This window comes from Leuresthes tenuis, unplaced genomic scaffold (assembly GCF_036924035.1).
Source record: "Leuresthes tenuis unplaced genomic scaffold, fLeuTen1.0.hap1 SCAF_20, whole genome shotgun sequence".
Lineage (NCBI taxonomy): Eukaryota > Metazoa > Chordata > Actinopteri > Atheriniformes > Atherinopsidae > Leuresthes > Leuresthes tenuis.
The window spans coordinates 5,238,231-5,260,618 of NW_027325374.1; the positions used below are offsets into that span (position 1 = coordinate 5,238,231).

A 22,388-nucleotide genomic window follows, 5' to 3' on the forward strand; every position below is an offset into this window, starting at 1 on the left:
TTTTTACCAACTTCAGCCTTGTCTGTACCTGTAAAGCCAAAGCCAGTCTTTTTTGGGGAGGATTTGATCATTTCTCAGCATGGAAAAACGCGTCTCGCTGCAGGGAGGTCAGAAGAGGTAAGTCTGAAAAAAGTCTTCTCTTTCACTCTGTCTGTGAGCCCAAAAATAAGCACCAGAAACGCTCCTTAAAAGCTGTTTCAACTAATCTTAAAGGTTAATCATTAATTCGAGGAGGGAAGAAAAAAAAACAGACAGCTTAATGCGTAAAAACAAAACTTTAAAACGTGACCTTTCCTTTTTGTTTTTATTCTAACTGATAATTCAGTCGAGACACGTTCAAAGCAATTGGGAGAAACTTTATTTTCAAGCGCTATGAGTTCACTTACAAATACAAAAAGCTTATTGGCGAAAAAAGCTTACATCACTGCCTATCCACAGAATAACCCTTTGCACTAAAAATTTATCACATTGACAGGTTGAATACACTTGCATTGCTCATAATTAGTTCTAAACAATAATAATAATAGATGCACAAAATATCCTAGAGCTACACATTGGCTTGTTTATGAAAGTTTATGGATCTTGGCCACACGTTAACCATCAAAAATAGCAGTAAAAGTTACACTAAAGCGCTTTGAATGGCCCCGGAATACAATACATTCAATGGAGAGCAGCATATGGTTTGGAAACTTTTTTTTTCTTTTTTCTTTTTGCTTTAACTGTACAATGAATTTACTCCTGTTAGACCGTCAAGAAGTTACAATAAAGAGCTCAAGTTGAAACACTTTCAAGAGATAGAGAAGAGACAGAGAGATAGAGAAAGAGCAAAGAGCTTGGACAAATACCCCCAATGATATTTACATCTTATTTTTTCCCAAATAGGACATCTACGCTATATCATAATACAACAACAGTGAACTAAAAATGGTATTTTAAGACCACGGAATACTTCTTTTTCTATCACAATGGCATGCTGGAAGGTGCTGCGCTTTCAATAGCTTTACAGTACTCATGGATTCTTTTTTTTTTTTTTTTTTTAAGTTTTATCATTTTTACTTTCCCCTCAAAAAGTTGTTCAATTGTGGAAGGCGCTGCCTCCTGTCACAAGACTCATGCTTTTCAGCTTATTGTCCTTCTTCCACTTCATCCTGCGGTTCTGAAACCAGATTTTGATCTGTCTTTCGGAAAGACACAGGGCGTGGGCTATCTCTATCCTCCGCCGTCTGGTTAGGTACCTATTGAAGTGAAACTCTTTCTCCAGCTCTAGCGTCTGGTAGCGGGTGTACGCAGTTCGGGCCCTTTTCCCATCAGGTCCAGTCATATCTACAATTTTACAGAAAATCCAGAAAATTAGCAACTGCACTGCAACAACAACAGGGTGGAATTTGCTTTTCTTTTTCTCCTTTCACCAAGAGGAGTGAGTGTAATGGACAGAGGGGTCACAGCATGAAATGAGCTGATGCAAAGGGGGAAGCATGCAACCAACACGACACATAACAACACTCAGACGCCACGCTTATTACTGCCTTTCTTATTTCTAGCCCTCGCCGATAGCCTGTCTGCATATTTTTGCGCACATTTCAGTGCCCAAATCCACATCTGTCAAACCATCCTCACCCGGGGTCCAGCGGCTGTTAAACCGCTCCGACATCAAACAAGCCCGTAAAGACTGCAAATACTGCCCTTTTTCAGTCACACACACAACCTGCTCACTCATGCAACACTTGACAGCTTAACGGCACACCGGCAGCGCGACATCCGTCCAAACAAAATATTAGTAGATGTGTAAATATACCATGGCTTATGTGCAGTTTCCGCATCCAGGGGAATATTTGTGGCGTTTGGCAATCATTTGGTGTGGGAGTAGAGGAGGTGGCGTTGGGTTCCTGGTGCTGCTGTTGCTGCTGCTGCGCCCGAGACGCCGTGCTGGAACCGCCGCTGCTGTGTGCGCCTTCCTCGGTCTCGGTGGGGACGGTGGCGTCCTCTATCTCCGTGAAATGCGCGTTGTTGCTTTTGTTGAGATTGTTGCCGCCCGAGGTCGTGCTCCGGTCAGAAGGAGGAGAGGGGCTCTTTAGTTCCAGCGGCTCCCGGCTGGCCGAGGCGCACGACGGTGGCACCGTATCTGGAGACGAGAGCGAGCAGTTGGGTGTCTGTCTGTACCGGGCGTCCGGCGCGAATCCCCGGGCATCCTCTCTCACGGCCCCAAAGTGGCTGCCGGTGTTGGTGCGGTTCACGGTTAGGTCCATGCCATTGTAGTTGTAGCCGAAAGACCCGGAGTGCATGGTGCCAGGGTCTCTGAAGGAACCGTTCACAGCGCCGTTAGTCCCATAATTTAGTAACTGATAGTCGGAGCCATTTGGATAGCGCCCTGAGAACGAGTTTACAAAGTAAGAGCTCATTTGCTTGGATTTTTAAAGCCTCGATTTGTAGATCTTTGTCGCTATAATCCTGTGTGCTTGCACGATTTATGGATGCAATCATGAATTATAAGCAATGAAGCCCTACTGTACTTTGCCAGGTATGCGGCCAAATATGGGAGAGCGTTCGGGAATCACGTGCCTTTGTTGACCAGTCGTAAATCCTCACTGATGACTTCAAGAGGTAATTCATGCTCCATGGTTACAAATGATGACGAAATAATGGTCGTTAGGCTCCAGTCAATGGTGCCTCCCCGCTGCGCCCCGGCAGCCGCGCAGGCAGAGAGCGCCATCTTCTGGACAGAGGTGGAAGCGCTCCGCCGGGACGCGCAGTCAGGCCCCGGAGTCATCCATCATTTACGTAACACGCTGATAATACAGGCCACAAAAGGCTCAGGTAACACATAACAGAGACTTATCAGGCACACTGTTGTCATGTTGTGCTACAGTGTGTCAAACTGGAAATTTTGGCCTTTTGCACTGGTTTTATATCAATTTATAGGCAAGTTGTGGCCTGAGAGGCAACGGAGACGCTACAATGATGATGATGACAACAAAAATAATAACAACAACAACAATAATAATAATAATAATAATAATAGAGATTATGATCATAGAAATGATCTTTTTTGTTTTGTTTTGCAGAGGAATGAAAACACCAAACTTTCCAATGTACATCAAAAAGCCTTTATTTATATGTACAATTTCCTAAACAAAATATTGCACACAATATACAGATGTGCATTGAACACATGAACAACAATAAATAACGTGTAACATTTCTTATCTGTACAAATTTAACTGTTTGATGGCACAGCTGTCAACAACAAGCCTAGACTACCACAGAGTCACAGAGCAACTACACAGTAAAGGACAAAACCTCCTTCAACGTCATGAGGACTGAATTAGAAATGAAACTCAGTAGGCCTACGCTAATGAGGTAACAACATGGTCAAAAACAGAAGCACTGAAATTTATTTACATTTTGTCAGATTTTTGCATAGTCCCCTAAATAAACACACAAGCACAAGGACAAACAGAGGAGGACCTGATTAATGCGGGCATGGTTACCGTGCAGATACTGAAATAAAAGTCACTCTACACGTGTCTAACATGGGCGTTTTGCAGCACTTCATATCTACAAAGAAATTACACATCATTTCATTTTGGGGAGTGTGCAAATAAACACACACATGCCTTTTTGTTCTAATGTCCCTTTAGCTCTTTTTCTCCGCCTGCTCCTCCTCCTCGGGTGTCTTTGAGGGATTGAGGAGTTTGTTCTCCTTTTTCCACTTCATCCTGCGGTTCTGAAACCAGATTTTGATCTGTCTCTCCGTCAGGCACAGGGCGTGGGAGATCTCTATCCGGCGCCTCCTGGTCAGGTAGCGGTTAAAGTGGAACTCCTTCTCCAGCTCCAGAGTCTGGTAGCGGGTGTAGGTCTGTCGGCCCCTGCGGCCGCTGTTGCCAAATGGACCTGCAATAAAAAACGAATTCATAAGTTAATAATTAAAAAGGTTGACTTAACTTTATTTAGGCAGTTAAAGCCTCATTATAAAAAATGTTTTCATGTGTTTGGGGGAAAACACAACAAAGCTTCTTTATTTTTAAGATAAAAATCCCGTTTTTGTATTGGGAAGTTGCAAATAATAAACTTTACTGTTATATCTATGTATATTTCTAACAGATTCTCCCAAATTATTCCTTTAGCAGCTCCCCTGTGAGTGCGCAGGTATCTCAAGGTGGCGCTCAGAGCCTTACACTCATAATTAAAAAATATGTTTACTCATACTGTAGCACTTCCCAATAAGATCCACCAAAAAGGAATGACGCACGTTACAGAGAGTTTGAATGCATTTTATTTTATTTTTATATTATCATGTGGCCCAACCTAGGACGTGGCCATAAAGTGTGGCGTGTTTTTCATACAGTAGGGCTGTGTGCACGAGCACGACGTCTGCTGCTGTTGATAATTTCAACTAAACCGTCTTTGTTTTGATATTTTAATCGATGATAAAATAGTTTCTGAGATTAAATCTGAAAAAGCTCATGTGACATAGGCTTTCTGTAGAAGCTCAAGTGATGCAGGCCCTCGTCTGTGCGTGCGTTGTGGAGTACGCGCGTGCGGTCCTGTAATTCTCTATATGTGATGATGATGAAGTAGCCAAAGCCCTGAAGGCGCACGGAGATCCGCGCGCAATCTCAGTAATCACAACTTTCATCTCTGCAATCGTCTAATTATTCGATGAGTGCTTTGTGTCTGTAAAGTTGATTAAATATTTGACGCGCTCCTTATCTGAGAGAGCAGCCTGTCTCTGTCTCCGAGGCTCACTTCACGCACTCCTGCGTGACAATAACACAGTTAAAAACGTTTGTACTCACCGGCGGAGCAGGCGTTCATCCTCTGCATCCACGGGTAAATCAGAGTGGAAGACTTGTCGTCGATGCTGCTGCCCATGCTGACAGTTTGCTCCGGACATTCCGCTTTGCGCTGCTGATGATCCTGAGTGACAAACAGCGGCTGGTCCTCGCGGCTAGAGAAGGCGCACGAGCCCTCCGCGTCCTTGTAGAAAGTCCCGACCGGGTTGTAGTCGCAGGGCGCTCCGCTGCCGGCGCGGCCGTAGATGGCCGCGGCCGCAGCGCCCGTCTGCTGGTAGTAGGACGCCGGGTAAACCTTCTCCTGCATGTTGGCTGCTCCATATGTGGCCGCGTTGGAGTAGTGCCTTAACGGATCGGTATATCCCGACGAATATAGCGGTATCTGACCCAGGAGAGAGTCCTGTCCTCCCGGCAGAGACACGGGAAAAGTTGAATTAACGAAATAGGAACTCATTGGGTGGACAACGGGGTGTATATACTCCGGAGGAATATGATTTGTTGTCTTTTATAGTCCAAGTGGTTTTGCCATTACTTTATCGGAGATTTGGTTTTAGCTGAAAGGGGGGGTTGTGAGGTGCCACTGAATACAGAGGGGAAGTGTACCATCTGATCAACCTCTGGCCAATCACAGCCGTCTGTGCTTGCACTATTGCACCCGTGGGGGGCTCTTGTTGCGCGCAGGAGTCCCCGGTGAATCGAAATGAAGCACTAGAGCTTGTCGTTTTTTTACGCACGCTCACGCGCTCTCCTTGAGACGCAACGACTCACAGAAATACATACTTTTAAGAAAAAGAAATAAGTGATTTGGTCGTATGCAAGTAGAGTATAACAAAAGAAGTACGCACAAACTCCCCTAAAAGCACACGGTGTAAAAAGCAGAAACGCAATCCGCCATCCTCTGTTTTCCTCTGCCTTCCATTTTCACTTCTACCTTTAATTACCCGAATAAACACACGGATAAATACTGTATCCTCAGCCCAGCTGCTAGGAATCTTAAGACGTGGCGTTTACTGATTTAAGTGCACGCCTGCAGAAAGACTGCGTCAATAACGCCAATATTTCACTCTTCCAAAGGTGTGAGCTCACCCTGAGTCCTGATTCACCCCCAACTCTGTCTGAAGTCCACGTAAACCTGGCAGGGAGCGGCGGGGAGGACACGCGCATCCATACCCATCATCATCATCATCCTCCTCATCACCTCAACACACCATGATCATGTGCACAACAGCACACTTGAAAATTAAGAGGTAAGTATAAAATGAAAGTGAAACAAGTGCGTCATATTCTGCATGGATCAACGTTTAAATCCTCCATTAAAATCCGCATTTAGTGATAAATAAGCAGATAAATTCAAGTCAGTATCACTGACTTTATACGTGCACTTTTTATACAAATAGAAACGGATTATTATGATAAATAAACTCAAAATGTAGTCTGATTCTGTATTTAAAGCGTCTCCAGATATCGAATATTACAGGACTTCCGTGCAAAAAGTGTTATGTTTGTTAATTAAGTGCCATAATCTAGCATTGGCTATCATCTTTGTCTATACTCTTAAAAATGGAAATAACTTATCATTTGAATTACCAAAGTGGATGGATAGCTAAAATAATGCACTTAAGACTGTTTCTTAAATGTTCTAAACTGGAGATAATTAAATGTTTGCTGCAAAGCTCAAACAATCATGTTTTTGTCTTTCCTTTTGCATTAGATCCACTGCGCTTCTGCGATATTTCTTATTCCATTTAAAAATGTTCAACTTTGAAATAACTCCAATTCAAAGTCTGAATGAAACAATCTTTAAATTCAGTAAATAAACAATTATAAGTGACAATCTTTATGTCAGATTTTGGCTCTAAAAAAGGCGCAGAAAAGACAAAAAGCTCTGTACAGGCGCCATAAAAAGAAAACAAATGAAAACAAACAAACAAAAAGGTTTAAAGTGGCGATTATTGGCTGACATTTTCTCACAAAATCAAAAATGAGAAGTATTAGTGCTTTTCTTTGTCCAAAATGGTACAAAATGCGATAGAAAGGTAGAATTTGACGAAAATGCGCAATAGAAAGACAGCGCTGCGCAACATCAACATAAAAAGGTTTCTGGCTGGTTTTGTTCAGAATTCAAATACAAAAATAAAACATGTAAAATTTAATAAAATGAATCAGTAGATAAATGGTGGATAAATTAAACTGATTTAAAAGGAAAATGCGTCTTAACAATGGCGCAGGCCTTGTGACCCTCATCATTTCCACCGTCATTATCATCAAAGTCAGGCTTGTCTGGCCTGCAGCCGCACGGCCATATGACATCCTCTGTTTCCAATGGGCCTTAAACCTACAATTTCACCCCTTTTTAGGTAAAATGGCATGATGTTTGGGCGCTTTTGGAAGCGCTGCAGCATCTCAGAGGTTAAACGGAGGGAGCAGCTGGCCGAGAGAAGCAGAAACAGTGCAAGAAAAGACGCAACACGCTTTGCACTGATTAATGGACATTTCTTAAAAGACAGATTTCCTCTTTTCCGGTAATGTAAACATCAGGCCTACAGTGACAGTTCAGTAACAACAATACAACATCTGCAGCAGAGAAACGCTCGTGCTCAGTTGATTGCTTTGATATTAGAAACATGGTGCCCTTACCTTTGTTGATAATCCATCATTTCCAGTGTGGGTACCACTCCGCAGAAGCTCCTCGCGCTTCCTGTCAGTCCTTTTCGCCCCCAAATTCCCCACTTTTCTTTTAAGTGACATCATGAAAGTAATCCCTTCATCCTGGAGTGGGGTGATCCCTCATTTTCACGAACACACGGCCACACATGTACAGCCACAGTAACATGGCGCACACGCTGGGGCGTCGCGCATGTCTCCATCACCCACTCCTGGAAAATTAGACCCACTGACAGCAGCCGGCTTCCCAAAACAACACTCCACAGGCGTGTTGCTAATACGAAAGGCCAAGAAAAAGCTTGTGTTACAACTGTTAAGTGAACGAGCGGTGGAAAACAGCAGCTGCAATATAACCTCATGGGAAACAAGTTCCCATTGCTGCTGTCCACATGACCGCCAGCAGCCAATCCTGGAGCTCGGCGCGTCGTAAACTTCCAAGGCAAAGTTGTAAATTTTCATAAACCGCAGAGGTTTTTTTGTGTTTTACACGAGGTTTCCATTCGCCATCTTTATTTTCACCAAGCCCCAAAATGTTTGGATTTGATAGTGAAAGCGGAAGTGTGCGCAGGTGAAAATGTGAGGACATTAATCAGGATGCAGATTTGGTTCTGTTCCGCCGCCAGAGGTTCGTTCACCTTCTGTTCTCTCATCACAGCTGTAGCTGTTATGGATTTATCTAAATACTTAGTTTGATCATCTTTGCCTCCAGCTTTCCTGAAGCTGCTCGTCCTTAAATCTCTCTCAGCTGGAGTAAAAAAATCCTGAGCCTCAAGCGCGCGTGATTGAAGCTCTTTTTGTTATAATAACTTGACTTCAAGGTGTGAAGATATTTGCATTAAACGTTATTATTATCATCTCTGAAAATGAGGGAATTCCTTGGCCATTGCAGACCAATTTAGCCAAAAATGGAAAAAGTGTTAAGCTGATTTCCTTCCTCAGGGAGATTTTAAGGTCACACAAACTTCCAACATCCAACTTTCCTATGAAGATTACTATCAGGACAACCTCCGCCTTCTTCGTTCGGGCTAAAATCAATTATTAAAAAACTTATTTCCCCTCCTTAATATGGTTTCTTTCACGTCCTATTTCCGTTTTTCTTTAATTAAAATTGATCTTTGCAGGTGGTGTTGCTGGTGTTTTCCATCGCCAAAGAGGATTTCCGACATTTATAGACGCAATAAAACCATAAATTCCCGAAATTCAACACCACCCCTCACGGCTTTGTTTTGGGGTTTTTTTCCCCAAAGACCAAAATGTGGAAAAAAGTGAAGGCTAAACTAGAAATGTAAAATAAATCCTTTTGGTTTGAACTGATTGAATCTAATCTAAAATAAAAAATAAAAAATTTTTAAAAACCTCTCAGAGAATTTCTCGCATTCTGGGACATGTTTTATATTTTCAAAGCAAACTTATGACCAAGTTGAACGTGTCTGAAACAGTATTTTCCCTCTGCGGGCCTGACTTAAAGAGGCCTGCAAACTTTTATTTAAGCTTCTGACGCATAAACAGACATTTAAAACGCAGCTGTGGTTTCTTTTATAATCTCTCAGGATACTAAATTACATAAAATATGTCACGATTAAACAAACGAACCCGTAATTTCCTCATATTTTAAAGTCTTGACAAATATTATCTGAGCTAGAAAAAGAGCTCTTGGACTATTTATCCCAGCAGGAACCACGATCCTGTTGTTTTGGATCATTTCCTCCAAAATGTTTGATAGGTTTCGTGTTTGTTTTCTTTTTTAATTTCCCTCCCACTTCTTTCTTTAGTCTGCGAGCAGAAGCGAAGAAACCGGATGCGGCCGCATTGTGAAACTTTATGGCCTCTGAGCGCAAACCGAAAAGCTTCGCTAAAACACAGAAGCACTTCCTTTCAAACAAACAATTAAGAAAAATGATGGAAATGGTAGAAAATATCGTCTTAACCATGAAAAAGAAACATACATTTGAATCCATGTTCATCATCTTGTTGTAGAATAGTAAACACACATTTTATTGATCTCCATCGCAGTTAAAGTTATTTTCTTTAACTGAACATTTCCTTGAGATAAGAAGCAGCAACCTTTCATTTCTCATGTCCCAGCTGGATTTTTTTAATTTACTGATAATTAACACTTTAATGGTCATTGAACACAGTCAGATTTAGTCCCATGGAGCCAGTTAAAGGTTCGGATTTTTCCTGGCTGACAAACACAGACTTGGATCTTGTTTTTTTGGCACTGCATGTGAGGTCTGTTGGAGGCGGTTCTTCCTCTGAACACGTTATTTCAGGACACAGTAGAAAACTTAAAAAGCAGCTATGATATGGTTTTTCCGCCGTGCTGCAGGTCATTTAGTGCCCAGCGGTATAAACTGCAGGTGTGAAGATATAAAATCCATTACAAATATGAGACATTCTGCAAAGGCACAGTGTGTTTTACTGCATTTTCACAGTTAAATTCTGCTCTACCTCCACCTCTCCTCAGGTGCCGTTTGTCTAAACAAATCCTGCAGCAGGTCTGGACTCTCAGTTCCTGCTCAGCGGGCCCTCGGGGGTCAGTGATCCTGCTCCGCAGTGGCCTTTGCCGTGCTGGGGGGCTTCAGGCGGGGGGAGTTGCGGACGATGTGAGACAAGCCAGGCCTCCTGAGCAGCGGGGCGCGGGTGGAGATGACGAGCAGACTCTGCAGGTCTGCGGGGTCGTGGGGCACGTAGGCGTAGTGCGGGCCCCCTTTATAGACGTGGTTTATGACGGGGATGCTGGGACGGGACCTGGTTTCCATGTAGGAGCCGCTCCTGCTGTCCTGCCTGACAACATGAGAGCCGCTGGCTAAAAAGAGAAGGAGAAAACCTGAGAAACCTGGGAGAAATGTCAGTGGAAAAGAGAAGAAAACAACAAAGATCCAGTGGTTTTTTTCCTGTATTTAATAGTCCAGTTACAACAAATATGTGGCCCTCGGTTTAGGTGACGATGGACACAGTAAATAGGAGTTTGAATATTCAACAAGTCAAACATTGAGTTAAAATCTTATTTTTCTACAAAGTGTGTGCTTGGATTTCTTTATTCCTGGAATAGCTGCACACAGGAAGGAACACAAGGCCTGATAATGCTCTTTATTAAGACAAAAAAAGGCAGTCGCATCCCCTCTGATGGGCTCACACGGTCAAGTGGCTACAGCGAGCAGATGCGTTTACCTGGCCAGGGAATTCTCTGGGCGCTGATGGTCCTGCGTATGTCTGCCGGTCTGCTGAGGCACGCGGGCTCTAACTGCCGGCAGCCGGACTCGTTCAGGCTCCCCTGGTGGATCGGTGGCCTGAGCAAACGCTGCTGAGTCATGAGGGAGTGGAGGTGCTGCAGCAAGACGGTGAAATTAATTGTGTGTCATAGTGATCATTCTTCGATGAAACAGCTGAAAACTAAAATGTCATTTTTACAAGTTTAAGGCTAAAAAAAGCGCTATAACAGGCAGCATTTTACCTATGAAAGCATTTTAGATACGACCGGTTCAGGCTGCTCAAATACTGATAAAACAAATGGTTGTTTTTCTCTATTCATTCATTTATTTGTTCAATATTCAATTTATGTCACAACTATATAATAATTTGTTATTAAAATGATTGCGTTTGGAACAAATATGAACTATGTGAAATTTGAATGAAATTGTAAAAACATGGATCAATAATTAAAGTAGCAATAACAGATCTGAGGTAACAGACACTAAGTTGAATGTTCATTCATTATTCTTTTCAAAGAGGCAATGCAGCTTAAAAAGAATAATTTCCCCAAACTAAAGCACATTTTTTACAACATTATTTCAACCGAGCCGGATCTACTTTTGGTTACCTGCAGTGAGACCTGAGAGCAGGGCGGCTGCTGCTGCTGCTGCTGCTGCTGCTGCTGTTGTTTTGTCCTCTGAGAAAACAGGCTCAAAGCTTCCAACTGAAATAAACAAATGTAAAAGGTGATACGTTAGAAACCGTTTATTGTTCATTTTCATGAACTTAGCAGGGTGTCTGCAGCCAGTTCTTACCTTCTGCTCTGATCTCTGCTGAGCCTGCTGGTGTCTGCAGGCTACGTGAACATCCTGCAGGACTCCACCTCCCTCCGCCCGGCCCTGCAGCAGCTGGTGGATCTGGTCCACCACCCCCAGGTCCTCCAGTAGTTTCTTTCTCTGGACCAGTGCGTTGACTCGCTCCTGATCCTCCATGTCAGCCTCCTCCCCCTCCGGCTGCTCCTCCTCTCGGACTTCTGCAGATTCTGGATCCACCGACGTGCCGGAGAGAGGAGACTGCGGAGAAACGCAGACAGTTTATTTCATTTTTTTCATTTTTATTGCCTCACTGTGTTTGGAGCATTTATGACACATGAACAGTTACTGTCACCAAACGACCTCGATATCACCGTTAGTTTTTCCCGCCATGACAGCAAAAGATACTTTAATATGAAATGAGGTACATCCAATGAAACTTATCTGCAGGAATATTATTCTATCTAATTCAAATTTGTTACATGTGCATCGACTCTGAGGGGTCAGCCAGAAGATGAACAATTCATCTGGGGATGACGCCCTCCTGTGGCTTCACGAGGACACTGCACCTGAACAACAACACGATAAGAAAGCCTCTCTGGCTGCCGGTTGCAGGGCGGCTGTGTGGATTCTGGCTGTGGTTTGACCTTCTCCCCCGCCGTCTCCCCCTGCAACTCTCTCCTCCGGCCTCCCTTCTGGTCACGCTCCTTCTGCTCCTGCTTCAGACGCAGCTCCTGCAGCTGTTGCCTGAAAACACCAACAAACTTTAGCACCTCTCTGCGATATTAGTTCATCTATCACAATGTTAATCTTTCAAATAAAAGGAGCAGGAAAAGAACAACAAGTGAGAATCTTTTTTGTTATTTATAATCTAATGTGTTATATCTTATGAAAGGATTTTGGAATAAAACCTCCTGTAAATAATCACAAATACATGATGGATGCTCTGAAATGTTTAGAAATGATCCAACAGAACGGTCTGTTGCTTAAAATCAAGCTGCACAAGAGAAATTTAACATTAAAGTCAGGATCAAACATGGGGCGTTCTTGGTGATTTCTTGATTGTTCTGATAAAATATTTCCTTATCAGACACTATTTAATCAAACTGAAGCTTTTGGGTTTTCTCAAAATTAAGTTGTAAGATGGTATTTCACAGCAGGCTTACTGGCTTCTAATCTAATAACACGAGAATTACAGGCTCACGCAGCTGAGCGTCATCAGTCAGAGGAAATCATTTCCAGCACTGCCTTTAATTTGGAGGCGAGATTACACGCCATCGAATGATGTTTTACCATTTAATTAGATCATAGAATTAATTCAGTGATCATTCTCACCAAAATCTGTTTTTTTTTTTACAAATTTAAAGAACCATCTGCATGTTCAGTTTAATCTTAACTTAAAAACCCTCTGAACATGTTTTAAAGATATAAAAACTGTGTGTTTCTCCCTGAATAAGAAATATTGATAAAGAAAAGCTCTAAATCAGCTGTAATAAATGTTTTCTTCAAGGGACTTTAGATTCAGTGATGATTCAAAGATAGAAGTCAGTTATTTATTATTTTAGATTTTAAAAAAAATAAGGTTGTGGGTGCAAATACTATTTTTAATGAACAAAGTAATTAATAATTTAGAATATTATATGCCAACAATAGTTAAAAAAGCCAGTTGCAAATTTCTCAGAGCCCAACAAAATTAATCTAATTATACTTTCTTTTGCTTTTTGGATATATTTGATGTAAATGATCAATATTGTCAGAGAAAAACAATTAAAATGGAGAAGCTTATTCAATTACTACAAACATTTAGTTTTATTAAATTACATTTAATTAAGCTCTGCTAATCATCTTATTCACTAAATCAATTGATTAATACTTCCAACACAGTTGATTAAAATTAATCGAACCCTCACTCACTTGTTTATAGCCTTATATTGCAGAACAGCTGCAATTTTAAGCTTTTTGTGCTAGTTTTGTTATCATTATTATTATTCTATTCTAATTATTTTGCCCCGTTTCCATAAAGTAGCGATGGTGTGAATATAAATGTAAATGAAAACAGTATGCAATGATTTTTGAATAATTAACCTCAATATTTAAATGTAAATACTGAATATAAACATGTTGAAAATTAGAAATGTTATCATTTGTTATATGTATATGTATATGTATATGTATATATATATATATATCATATCCTGTACTATTAAAATACCTGTCCTTTAATTTTTAAACTAACATTGTGCCCAAACATTGCCTGGTTTTGTATATGCTCATTTTGAATTTACATAATGCTGTAAATAACACTTGTTCATTATAAACAGGTCAGAAACTGAGTGAATAGAAAATAAAGATCCCAGGGAGGCCGAGTCTGTCAGAAGTAAAGACAGGAAGCGCTTCGTCACTCAGAGTGGACACACAGATCAAGACTTCAAGAGTGTTTCTCTGTGAAAATGACAAAGAATCTCTGGACTTCATCAAACACGGTACAAAAGATTAAAGGATTGAGAGAAGTCAGAGAAATGTGTGTGAAGGGGCAGAACTTCAGGGGCATCTTCAGGCCTTCAGGCAGCGCTGTGTTGAGGCCTTTTCTGGACCTGAGCTCAGTTAAGATGGACTGAGGAGAAGTGGAACTCGACAGATCTGAAGGTATTTTTGGAAATAATTAGAAATTTTAGCTGAAGAGAAGGAAATATCCAGCTCATTATTGCACAGTTTAAAAAAACATCCCTGATGGTCTGTGTTGTGTGTGTGTGTGTGTGGGGGGGTGGGGTATGGATAACTTGCAGATGTTTAAAGGAACTAATAATGCTGAATGATAAATGTCCTAATTTGGAGCAACAAAAGCTGACTTTCAGACATCTTTTCCAGAGAAGGTCCATCTTATTTCCCTCAGCTCGGTTACAGCTGAGTCGTCAGCTCAGAGTGAACAGTTAATTGGACCAGACTGTATTTGCCCCTGTATACATTCACCAGAAGGGAATTGTTTATCTCAATGACGTATGTCAAACACTGAAAAGCTGCAGACTGTGTAACAAAATGTTGAAGACACTCTCTCTCTGTGGGAGAGCATCGTACATGTATGTTTAGCTGAATTCGCTGCACAGATGTTGTTTTTAAGTTATCCGACTGGTGATGTGGTTATAAAATCAGACAATCTGTGCGAGTTGATCATTTGTTTCATTCTCAATTTCTTTTGCATTTAGCTGCTTGACAAAGAAAAAAGGTTGCTGCATTATATTTTATTATACACGTACATTTGTCTTTTTTTTTTACCAAAAGATGAAGAAAGATGGAACCTTGGAGCATGTGCAGAATGCCCATCTGAGTTTAGTTGAGCGTACACATGCAGGAGTGATTTGATCCCCAAATTCTTTGTTTACATTCATCTTAAAAGTCCGGCTTTGGTCGGACACACACAATAATTCCTCCTTGTTCTAGAGTCATGTCAGTCACATTCTGTAAAACAAACCAGATGTTACACTGACCGGCCTGTAACCGCCACCCACAGAAAAGTAATGGAAAAATGAAAAAAGAGGGATGGAAAATTCTGAAATGGGAAATTTGAAATCCCAGAACTATTGAGCAGCTGGAATCTTATATCAAGTAAGGATGGAAAACCCTTTAAAATCACAACTGTTCTCCTCAGTTTCAGGTTACAGAGCGCAGTTAAGGGAGAGGTGATGTGACATCTGGGGAACATGTGTTTTCCCCAAAATAATTTGTCCCGCGCGTCTCTCCTCCTTTTCACGATTTTACTACTGACCTGTTTCCAAGACTTTTTCACTGTTACTGGACAAACTCTTGTGGTCTAATGTGGTCTGTGGATGAGAACAACACCTCTGTGTGACTCACTGACAGCCTCTGCCTCTGGACTGGACTCGCTGCTACAGCAGGTATGCTGACAGTGTGCTGCAGGTACCTGGCACACTCCTCTCTGGCCTTTGACGCCGCAGTCTCCTGGAAGAGTGAGCTGCTGTGTTTGAAGTACTTGTCGTACTTCTCCCCTCCTTCTCTGGGGTAGATCCTCTTGAAGCCTCCCAGGTGTTTGGCCTCGTACTTCTCCATCTGCTCCACCGTGGCAGCCTGGCACTGACGCAGCTCCTCTGACCTGGAGGTAAAACACAAGGACAGTCATTTACAAACTGTATGGCTACTGCAAGCCTACATAAATATGCGTGTGTGTAGCTTTGGAGAAAAAAACTTCACACATCATAAAGCTACCTGGCCTCCCTGGAGCGGTTTTGCTGCAGCCTGTCCTTCACCCTGCGTCTCTCCTCTTTGGTGATCTTGCGACGGTCGCAGGCTCCCAGGTTAATGAGAACCAGAGTGTCGTACAGCAACGCATCCTTCACCTCGCGGTCCAACTGTGAGTCTGTGGTAAAACTGGGGGAGTGGTTCACCTGAGCCCACACAAAAAACATAAATATACTGCTTGATTTTAACATTTAACTCCTTAAGCCTGGTTAGAAATGGATGTTTTGTTGCCAAATACTGTTCAAACCCTCCAAAGGACGAGGCTTTAAATTTGCATTTAAAGACGTCAGATTCTCTTTCAGAAAAAAAAGCTATGAGCTGCTGCAACAAACTCATTCTGTTATAAAAACAAAAAAAACCTCCAGTCAGAATACCTGAGAGATCGTCCTGGTTCATGTTAATAAATCAGAATAACAAAGAGTTAAAGATGCCATGTTAGCATACATGCCGTCTTGAATTTTGGGGCTAATATTTATAAAAAGATGTAAAATAAACGACACATGTAGAATATTTTCATTTGATGAAGTGACATAACTGTTAAAGACATAGAAGTTTATGAAAGCAAGTCTATGAAGTAAATTTCAACCTTAGAGAAAACAGGATAAAACATCTGGCTGTCAAGTCAACTTTAAAACCTGAACTTGGATATATAATGTGTATGTTTAAGGTTAATATCTAACTGCGGTGTCTGATCTCCCACCTCCAGCAGCCAGGGTTTGAGTCGGTGATCCAGCAGCACGTCGAAGCCCAGGATCTCGAAGCAGGCGCTACCGGTGGCGTGGTTCGGGAAGCACGTGTGGTAATTATGCTTGAGGATGGGGTGAGCAGAGATCAGGGTCTTTATGATGATGTCCTCAATGTCTTTCCACATCTTCTCTGTGTTGCAGCTGATGGACTCCAGGTGCTTGGTGAGGCTGGACAACTTTCTTTGGGACAGAAATCACAACAGCATTGCGACAGATACGCTAATATGTCTTTTACAACACAAAATACATATTGTGCATCGTTTTTAGTTACCGCTTGCTGCCAACATCCTCATCACGGACAAAGTTCTCGCTGTTCTTGTTGATGGAGTAGTTGGTGAGATGCATGCACACGTCTTCCTAACATTGAAGATAAATGATGAATATCATTTAAGTTTTAACACCAAACAGGTCTGTAAAAACACATTTATTTCAATGAAAATTAAATAAAAAAATCACCAAACTGCATAAAAACTTAGACAGGCTGAGTAAAAATGCTTTGCACATGTGTGATAATCATGCAAGTATATGCCCCCCCCACAATCATTTAAAAAAGTCTTTAAGCAATAATATGATTAAAATGGGAGTATTTTGCTAGTTTTGTGTATTATACAATTAAGAAATACTTAAATAAACAGACAGGTGGTTTTAAAGTCATCACGTTGTGATTTTGACTTTGCCTTAAAGGTGTGTAGAAGGTAAAAAAACATTAAAATTCTTATTTACGCCCTACAGTCGATATTATCAATGTTGTAAATGCTAACTTTATCCAGCTTACGTCCTTGCAGGCAATTTATTTTTAATGATCTTCCTGAGGTACTTTGAAACCATAATGAGGCAAATTATTTATTCAGTCAGCTGATTGGTCAAAAAGGGTGGCGTGTTCTCCTTTCTTGTCTGATGGGCTCCAAATTAGCCATCAGGCAGGAATTATGCAAATGTGTGACATGTTGTTGTGGAAAAGCGAAAGAGTAAAACCATGGACTGTAATTAGGTGTTGCAGGCAATTTAGGAGCATTGTCTTCTTTTTGTATGGACTCCACATGCGCATATACCCATAAAAAAAGAATACTATCATCCCTTTGAAGTCCTAAAAAAATCAAAAAATTTGTTGCAGTAATTTTCAAAACACTGTCAAATGTTTAAAAATGAGAGATTCAATCAGATTCTATGATTACCATTTTTGGTTCTGCGGGAGATCATGATAAAAGTCTTAAAGATTTTTCCAGGAATAATAGAATTTGTCACTTCGTAAGCGCAAAGATTGATTCTTCTTAACAGGAAGAACTCCCATCTACTGACTGCCATTCAGTGGATGAGAGAAGCAGCGTGGTACCTCTAAACTAAAGAACTTTATATCATTTCAAGAAAGAACAGACGAGATAAACTGAGATTATTTGAAGATCATTTATAGATTATAATAGAGAGAAGCCATGAAATTTTTTTATCTGAGTCAGTACTTTCAAGAACAAGCAGACCATTGTAGTATCTGAAAAAAAGAAGCAGACAGCACATTTGTTGTGGACTACTTTCAGGAGAGGATGAACTCAAACCTTGTGGGTAATTACATTGATAGGTGTCTGCGTTTGTCACTGTTAATGGAGGAACGCGTCATCCAGTGGAACAGGACGATAAATACATAATTAAGATAAACTGATTGTTGTTTCTATGTGCTGACAGCACGAGGAGTACAGATGCGATCGTTCTTACCACGTTGTTGTGTGTGGGCTCGTTGTACTTAGTGGTGCAGAAGCGAGCCAACCCCTCCTTGAACATGAATATGCTGAACGGGTCACATGACGTCACCAGCACATAGATCCGCAAGTCAAACTTGTATCCGTCAATTATGAGAGGCTAAAAAAGGTAATGAAATACACGTTTAAGCTTCAAGCTCTGCATGTTTTTGTGCAGGTTGTACTTGCCGTTTTAACGGAGCCTCACCTTGGAGACGTACACCTGGCAGATCATATGTTCTCCAGGTTGAATGTCTTTCGTAGATTTGGTGATGAAGATACCTTTGCCTTGGCAACCTGTATCTGGCTTACAGATGTATGTCTTGCTTTTTTTGGCCCTAGTATAGGCTTGGAAGTCACTGTAACTGCAAAGCACAGTCAGATAAGAAGTGAGAGTTCTGAGATAAGCACTGAGAAAAACTCTATCAAACACTCAAATCAGGTTCAAACTGACTCTGCAGGCAGGCACCAAGTTCTGGGGAAGACGTTATATTCTTTAGGGAAAAGTTTCAGCATGCGGTTCAAGTTTCTTGCCAGTAAGTCTTTGCGGCAGATCTCACTCATCCCTGGAAAATGGTTTATTTTCTGCAAAGAGAAGTGTGTTTAGACTGAATGAGAGGACTGTTGCGATAAAACGCCATATATTTTACATGTAAAATTCTATCCAGATTGTATTCATCTTCAAAGAGGATAATTAGGTGCATTGGTTACAAGCTGCTGAGCAGTAACTGCACTGAATTACCCCATTACAGCAAATTACAAATTAAATGCCTGAGCTGAAAGAAATGTTACGAGGTATAAATACTGTGGCCTGAAAAAGTAACTATTAAAAACGAAACACGTCCTCCCCAGTTAATTTTCTGCTGCACAAATACAATTAGGCAGTTCATTTGTAGGACTGCAGAACTGACCTCTGTTTCAGTGATGACATTATTGTGGACAAACTGGCTCAAATACCTGGTAAGGCTTCATGTCCTTAACACGGTCCAGAGACACAGAGCAGTCGGTCCAAAACAGCGTCCAGTCCTCATCCTCCATCGCCTCCCTGAGGCCATATCTACGAGAAGCTCGCCGCACTGAGACAAATCAAACATTAAATATCTTCCAGACGCTCCAAATGTTTTGCAATCTGTTGCAATCCTGCAGCTTTCTGTTTTCATCGCTCTGTATTTTCACAAAGAAATTAAAGACTTACAGTAAGAATTTTATCTGGCTTTTAATTTGAGTTTTAGTCTATTGTTTTCAAATGTTTACCAATTGCTAATTTGGATTAATTGTTTTTGATCCAGACTGGGATCATTTTATGTTTGTTCTATGTTGGAAGTTATGATCTGGCTCATAGTAGGTGTTTAAATTGATCCCAGAGGTGTTGAATGGGCTTGAACTGGAGCTCCCTGCAGGCTAATTAAATTCACACATATTCTTTGTGTTGGGAAGACAAACATTAACTGTTTCCTCACAGCTGAAAGACATTCTAAAATCTAAAATATTACAAGTTTAACAAAAAGATTTCCCTTTCACAGGGCTAAGGGGCCTAAAACTATCCAAACACTTCATATGACATTTTTTTTATGCATACAACAATTCATACACAACTGAATACTAGACTTTTTAAAATCAGACTTACCACTTTCATATTTGCAGTTGGTGAGGTTGATTCCCAGTCATCTGAAAGACAAGAGACACAGACAGAAGGACAGAAATCTGCTGCACGGTTCTAAAAGTCTGAACGTCTCCAGGACCGGATGGAGAATCAGAAGTGCTCTGAGGTTAATATCCTACAACGGTGCGGAACAGTGGAAGTGTAAGCGTAGGAATACCTCCTCTTGCTTTTCCTCCTCCTCTTGGTGATGGGTGGCGGCAGGCTGCGGGTGCAGGCCTCACTTTGGCTCTCGTTTCCCCCTTCCTCTCCCTGCTGCTCATATATTTGTACATCATCACTTCTGCCTGTGCTGTCCACCTGTAGACCCATCCTAAGTGAGCACAAACAAAGACAAATGTCATGGTGTTCGATTTGTAAGCAACTACCAAATGATACCGTTCCATTCTCCAGCCCTCTTTTATTTACACGGTTCTTTTTTAATGCGACGTGTTGAGCAGCCCGCCACTGAAACTCAATCAAACAGAACAAAGGACACGCTGTAGGAGTGCGCATGGACTCATGTTTCCGTTTCCATTCCTCTCATCAGGTGAGTGCTCTGCCTGTCAGCACGTAGTCACTCACTGGCATTCAAGAGGTACTGTGGCAGGACGGACACAAAGAGAGGCTGATACTACAACAACGGCAACAGGAGTTAACCCCGACCCAGAACCGCCACAATAACATCCACTTAATGCAAAACACTTACATTAAACTTATTGTTCTTGATAATATCAAGAAGTGGTAATATCCTTTCCAATTTTTCCACCTTTGACAATCTTTAAATCACAAACTGTCAGTTTTAAATGCAGCTTGGGGGGCCGGGGTAGCTTTTCACATCGAGGCATCAGAAATAAGTTAACAACACAGTTTTACCGATGTTCACACAGTCAACAGGGAGGTCTCGTATTATCTGAGTGAACTTGTTTCACTTCAGCTGAATCCAAGAGTCTCTAACACTGTTTTGCTTCTTTCTTTCTGGGTTATTCGTTGTGTATTTGTGGGCACATGTGTCTTATGATCAGCTCTGTGTCTCTGGTTGATCCCAGACAGCAACCTCGTGTGTCTTTTACTAAACACTGAAAGGAATGACCAACACGGACGTTAGTGCATCGGGTTGTTAGCCCGATTCTTTCATTGGAAGCCCAAGAACAAGCTGGAGAAACCTTTTATTAAACAAAGTATTTATTAGTGGTCACATGTAAAGTATACTGCAGCGCTGGACTCAGAGTGACAGAGCAGGAAATCCATCAGGCCGAGGCCTGATATCCGGAAGCTTTTCATATTTATATTCAGCTTTATCTCACAAAGGTTGTACCCACACTTGACAAAGTATAATTGGCCAGTTTTTAGTGGCCTGAACAGGCCAACCACTGTCCTCGTTGTGTTCTTTGGATGTGATAAACAATGTGTGTGTGTGTGTGTGATGGCTGTTTTAGGCGTGTATCTAATGTACCAGACCTATCTACTCTAATAGAGATGTTTTGTCTGACCCAGTTGTTTTGTCATCCTAAAGTCTTGGACTGTTCAAGGACACACACTGCATTTGTATGAGTAGAGTGGAAAAGTACCAGCGAGGTGCACAGGTTATTTAGTAAAATACAGATTATGAATACATAATGTCTAAGAACAAAGCCACTTATAAGAAGGTAGAGGAGGCCAGATTTCCTGGAGCTGATGATTAAACAACTTGGTGAGTTCAAGATTTATAAAGGTAGAATTCTGTGGTTGCACCATTTGCTAATCTGTGGAGATGAAGCTGTTTCTGTGTTCTGAAACCTCAAACTGTGGCTTTTTCTCTCAGGTTTGAAAAAGAAATGCAGAAGTGGGCTAAAGGGTAGATTCATCAAACCCCCTTTACTAAACTATTTCGGGTAATTTGGATGTGAAAAGAAAAGCATAAATATGCCAATTTAATGAACAGATGAAGAACAGAAAGACTTTAAAGTGATTCTTTACTTTCTAAGATTTTAGATGCTTCTCTATGATTGTTTTCACCACCACTGACTTTTTCTTTTTAACACATTTAACGGTGTCCATCACACAGAGCTCAAACATTTTCTGTTGTGTGCTTCCTGTTGGGTTTGAATACAGTATTTAGTCACTTTCACAGTGTAATAACACTACAGGCTGAAAAGCTGCCTCTTAGAATACTATGAGATAAGGGGGAACATGCACATCTATGGTCTTGCTGGCAGTTTTTTTTATGGTGCAGTAAAAAAATCATTGTGCTAACATGATCAGGGGGACAATGCTGGTGTCTCATTTTAGGAAAACTTGAGTAAAATATTCTTTATGAAGCACATTTAAGACAAAGAAAGAATCTAAAGGTCTGTGCACAACACTGATACCAAAGCTGAGCACAGAAACAATGACATTAGAGTGATAAAGGTTATCACACATGCTGGTTTGTGTCAGGCTTCACACATCTGGTAATTATCACTAAAAACACAGTAAAACTAAGGCTGATTGGAGTATTTAAGCTAAAATATATGACAGTGTTCTTTGATTTGATTCAATGGTTAATGATTAATATGCAGAATTATGATATGACT

At 41.2% G+C, this 22,388-nt stretch overlaps 3 protein-coding genes across 3 annotated transcripts; all 3 read right to left on the reverse strand.

Annotated features, from left to right (window-relative positions):
* Positions 1-1,016: 1,016 nt before the first annotated feature.
* hoxb5b (homeobox B5b) lies at positions 1,017-2,520 on the reverse strand. Its single transcript, XM_072373886.1, has 2 exons — positions 1,796-2,520; positions 1,017-1,323 (listed from the first exon to the last, which is right to left on the reverse strand). The coding sequence occupies exons 1-2, from the start codon at positions 2,397-2,399 to the stop codon at positions 1,076-1,078; spliced, it is 852 nt and encodes a 283-aa protein (XP_072229987.1). The 5' UTR covers positions 2,400-2,520; the 3' UTR covers positions 1,017-1,075.
* Positions 2,521-3,110: 590 nt separating this feature from the next.
* Positions 3,111-5,311, reverse strand: hoxb6b (homeobox B6b). Its single transcript, XM_072373887.1, has 2 exons — positions 4,797-5,311; positions 3,111-3,891 (listed from the first exon to the last, which is right to left on the reverse strand). The coding sequence occupies exons 1-2, from the start codon at positions 5,245-5,247 to the stop codon at positions 3,635-3,637; spliced, it is 708 nt and encodes a 235-aa protein (XP_072229988.1). The 5' UTR covers positions 5,248-5,311; the 3' UTR covers positions 3,111-3,634.
* Positions 5,312-9,499: 4,188 nt separating this feature from the next.
* Positions 9,500-19,902, reverse strand: ttll6 (tubulin tyrosine ligase-like family, member 6). Its single transcript, XM_072373262.1, is given in 15 exon segments — positions 9,500-10,040; positions 10,043-10,266; positions 10,632-10,788; positions 11,281-11,376; positions 11,468-11,725; positions 12,034-12,211; positions 15,384-15,572; positions 15,686-15,864; positions 16,419-16,644; positions 16,736-16,821; positions 18,172-18,315; positions 18,403-18,559; positions 18,649-18,779; positions 19,152-19,270; positions 19,822-19,902. Coding segments are annotated over 14 exon segments (2,181 nt in total). The 5' UTR covers positions 19,233-19,270; positions 19,822-19,902; the 3' UTR covers positions 9,500-9,965.
* Between the last annotated feature and the right edge of the window lie 2,486 nt (positions 19,903-22,388).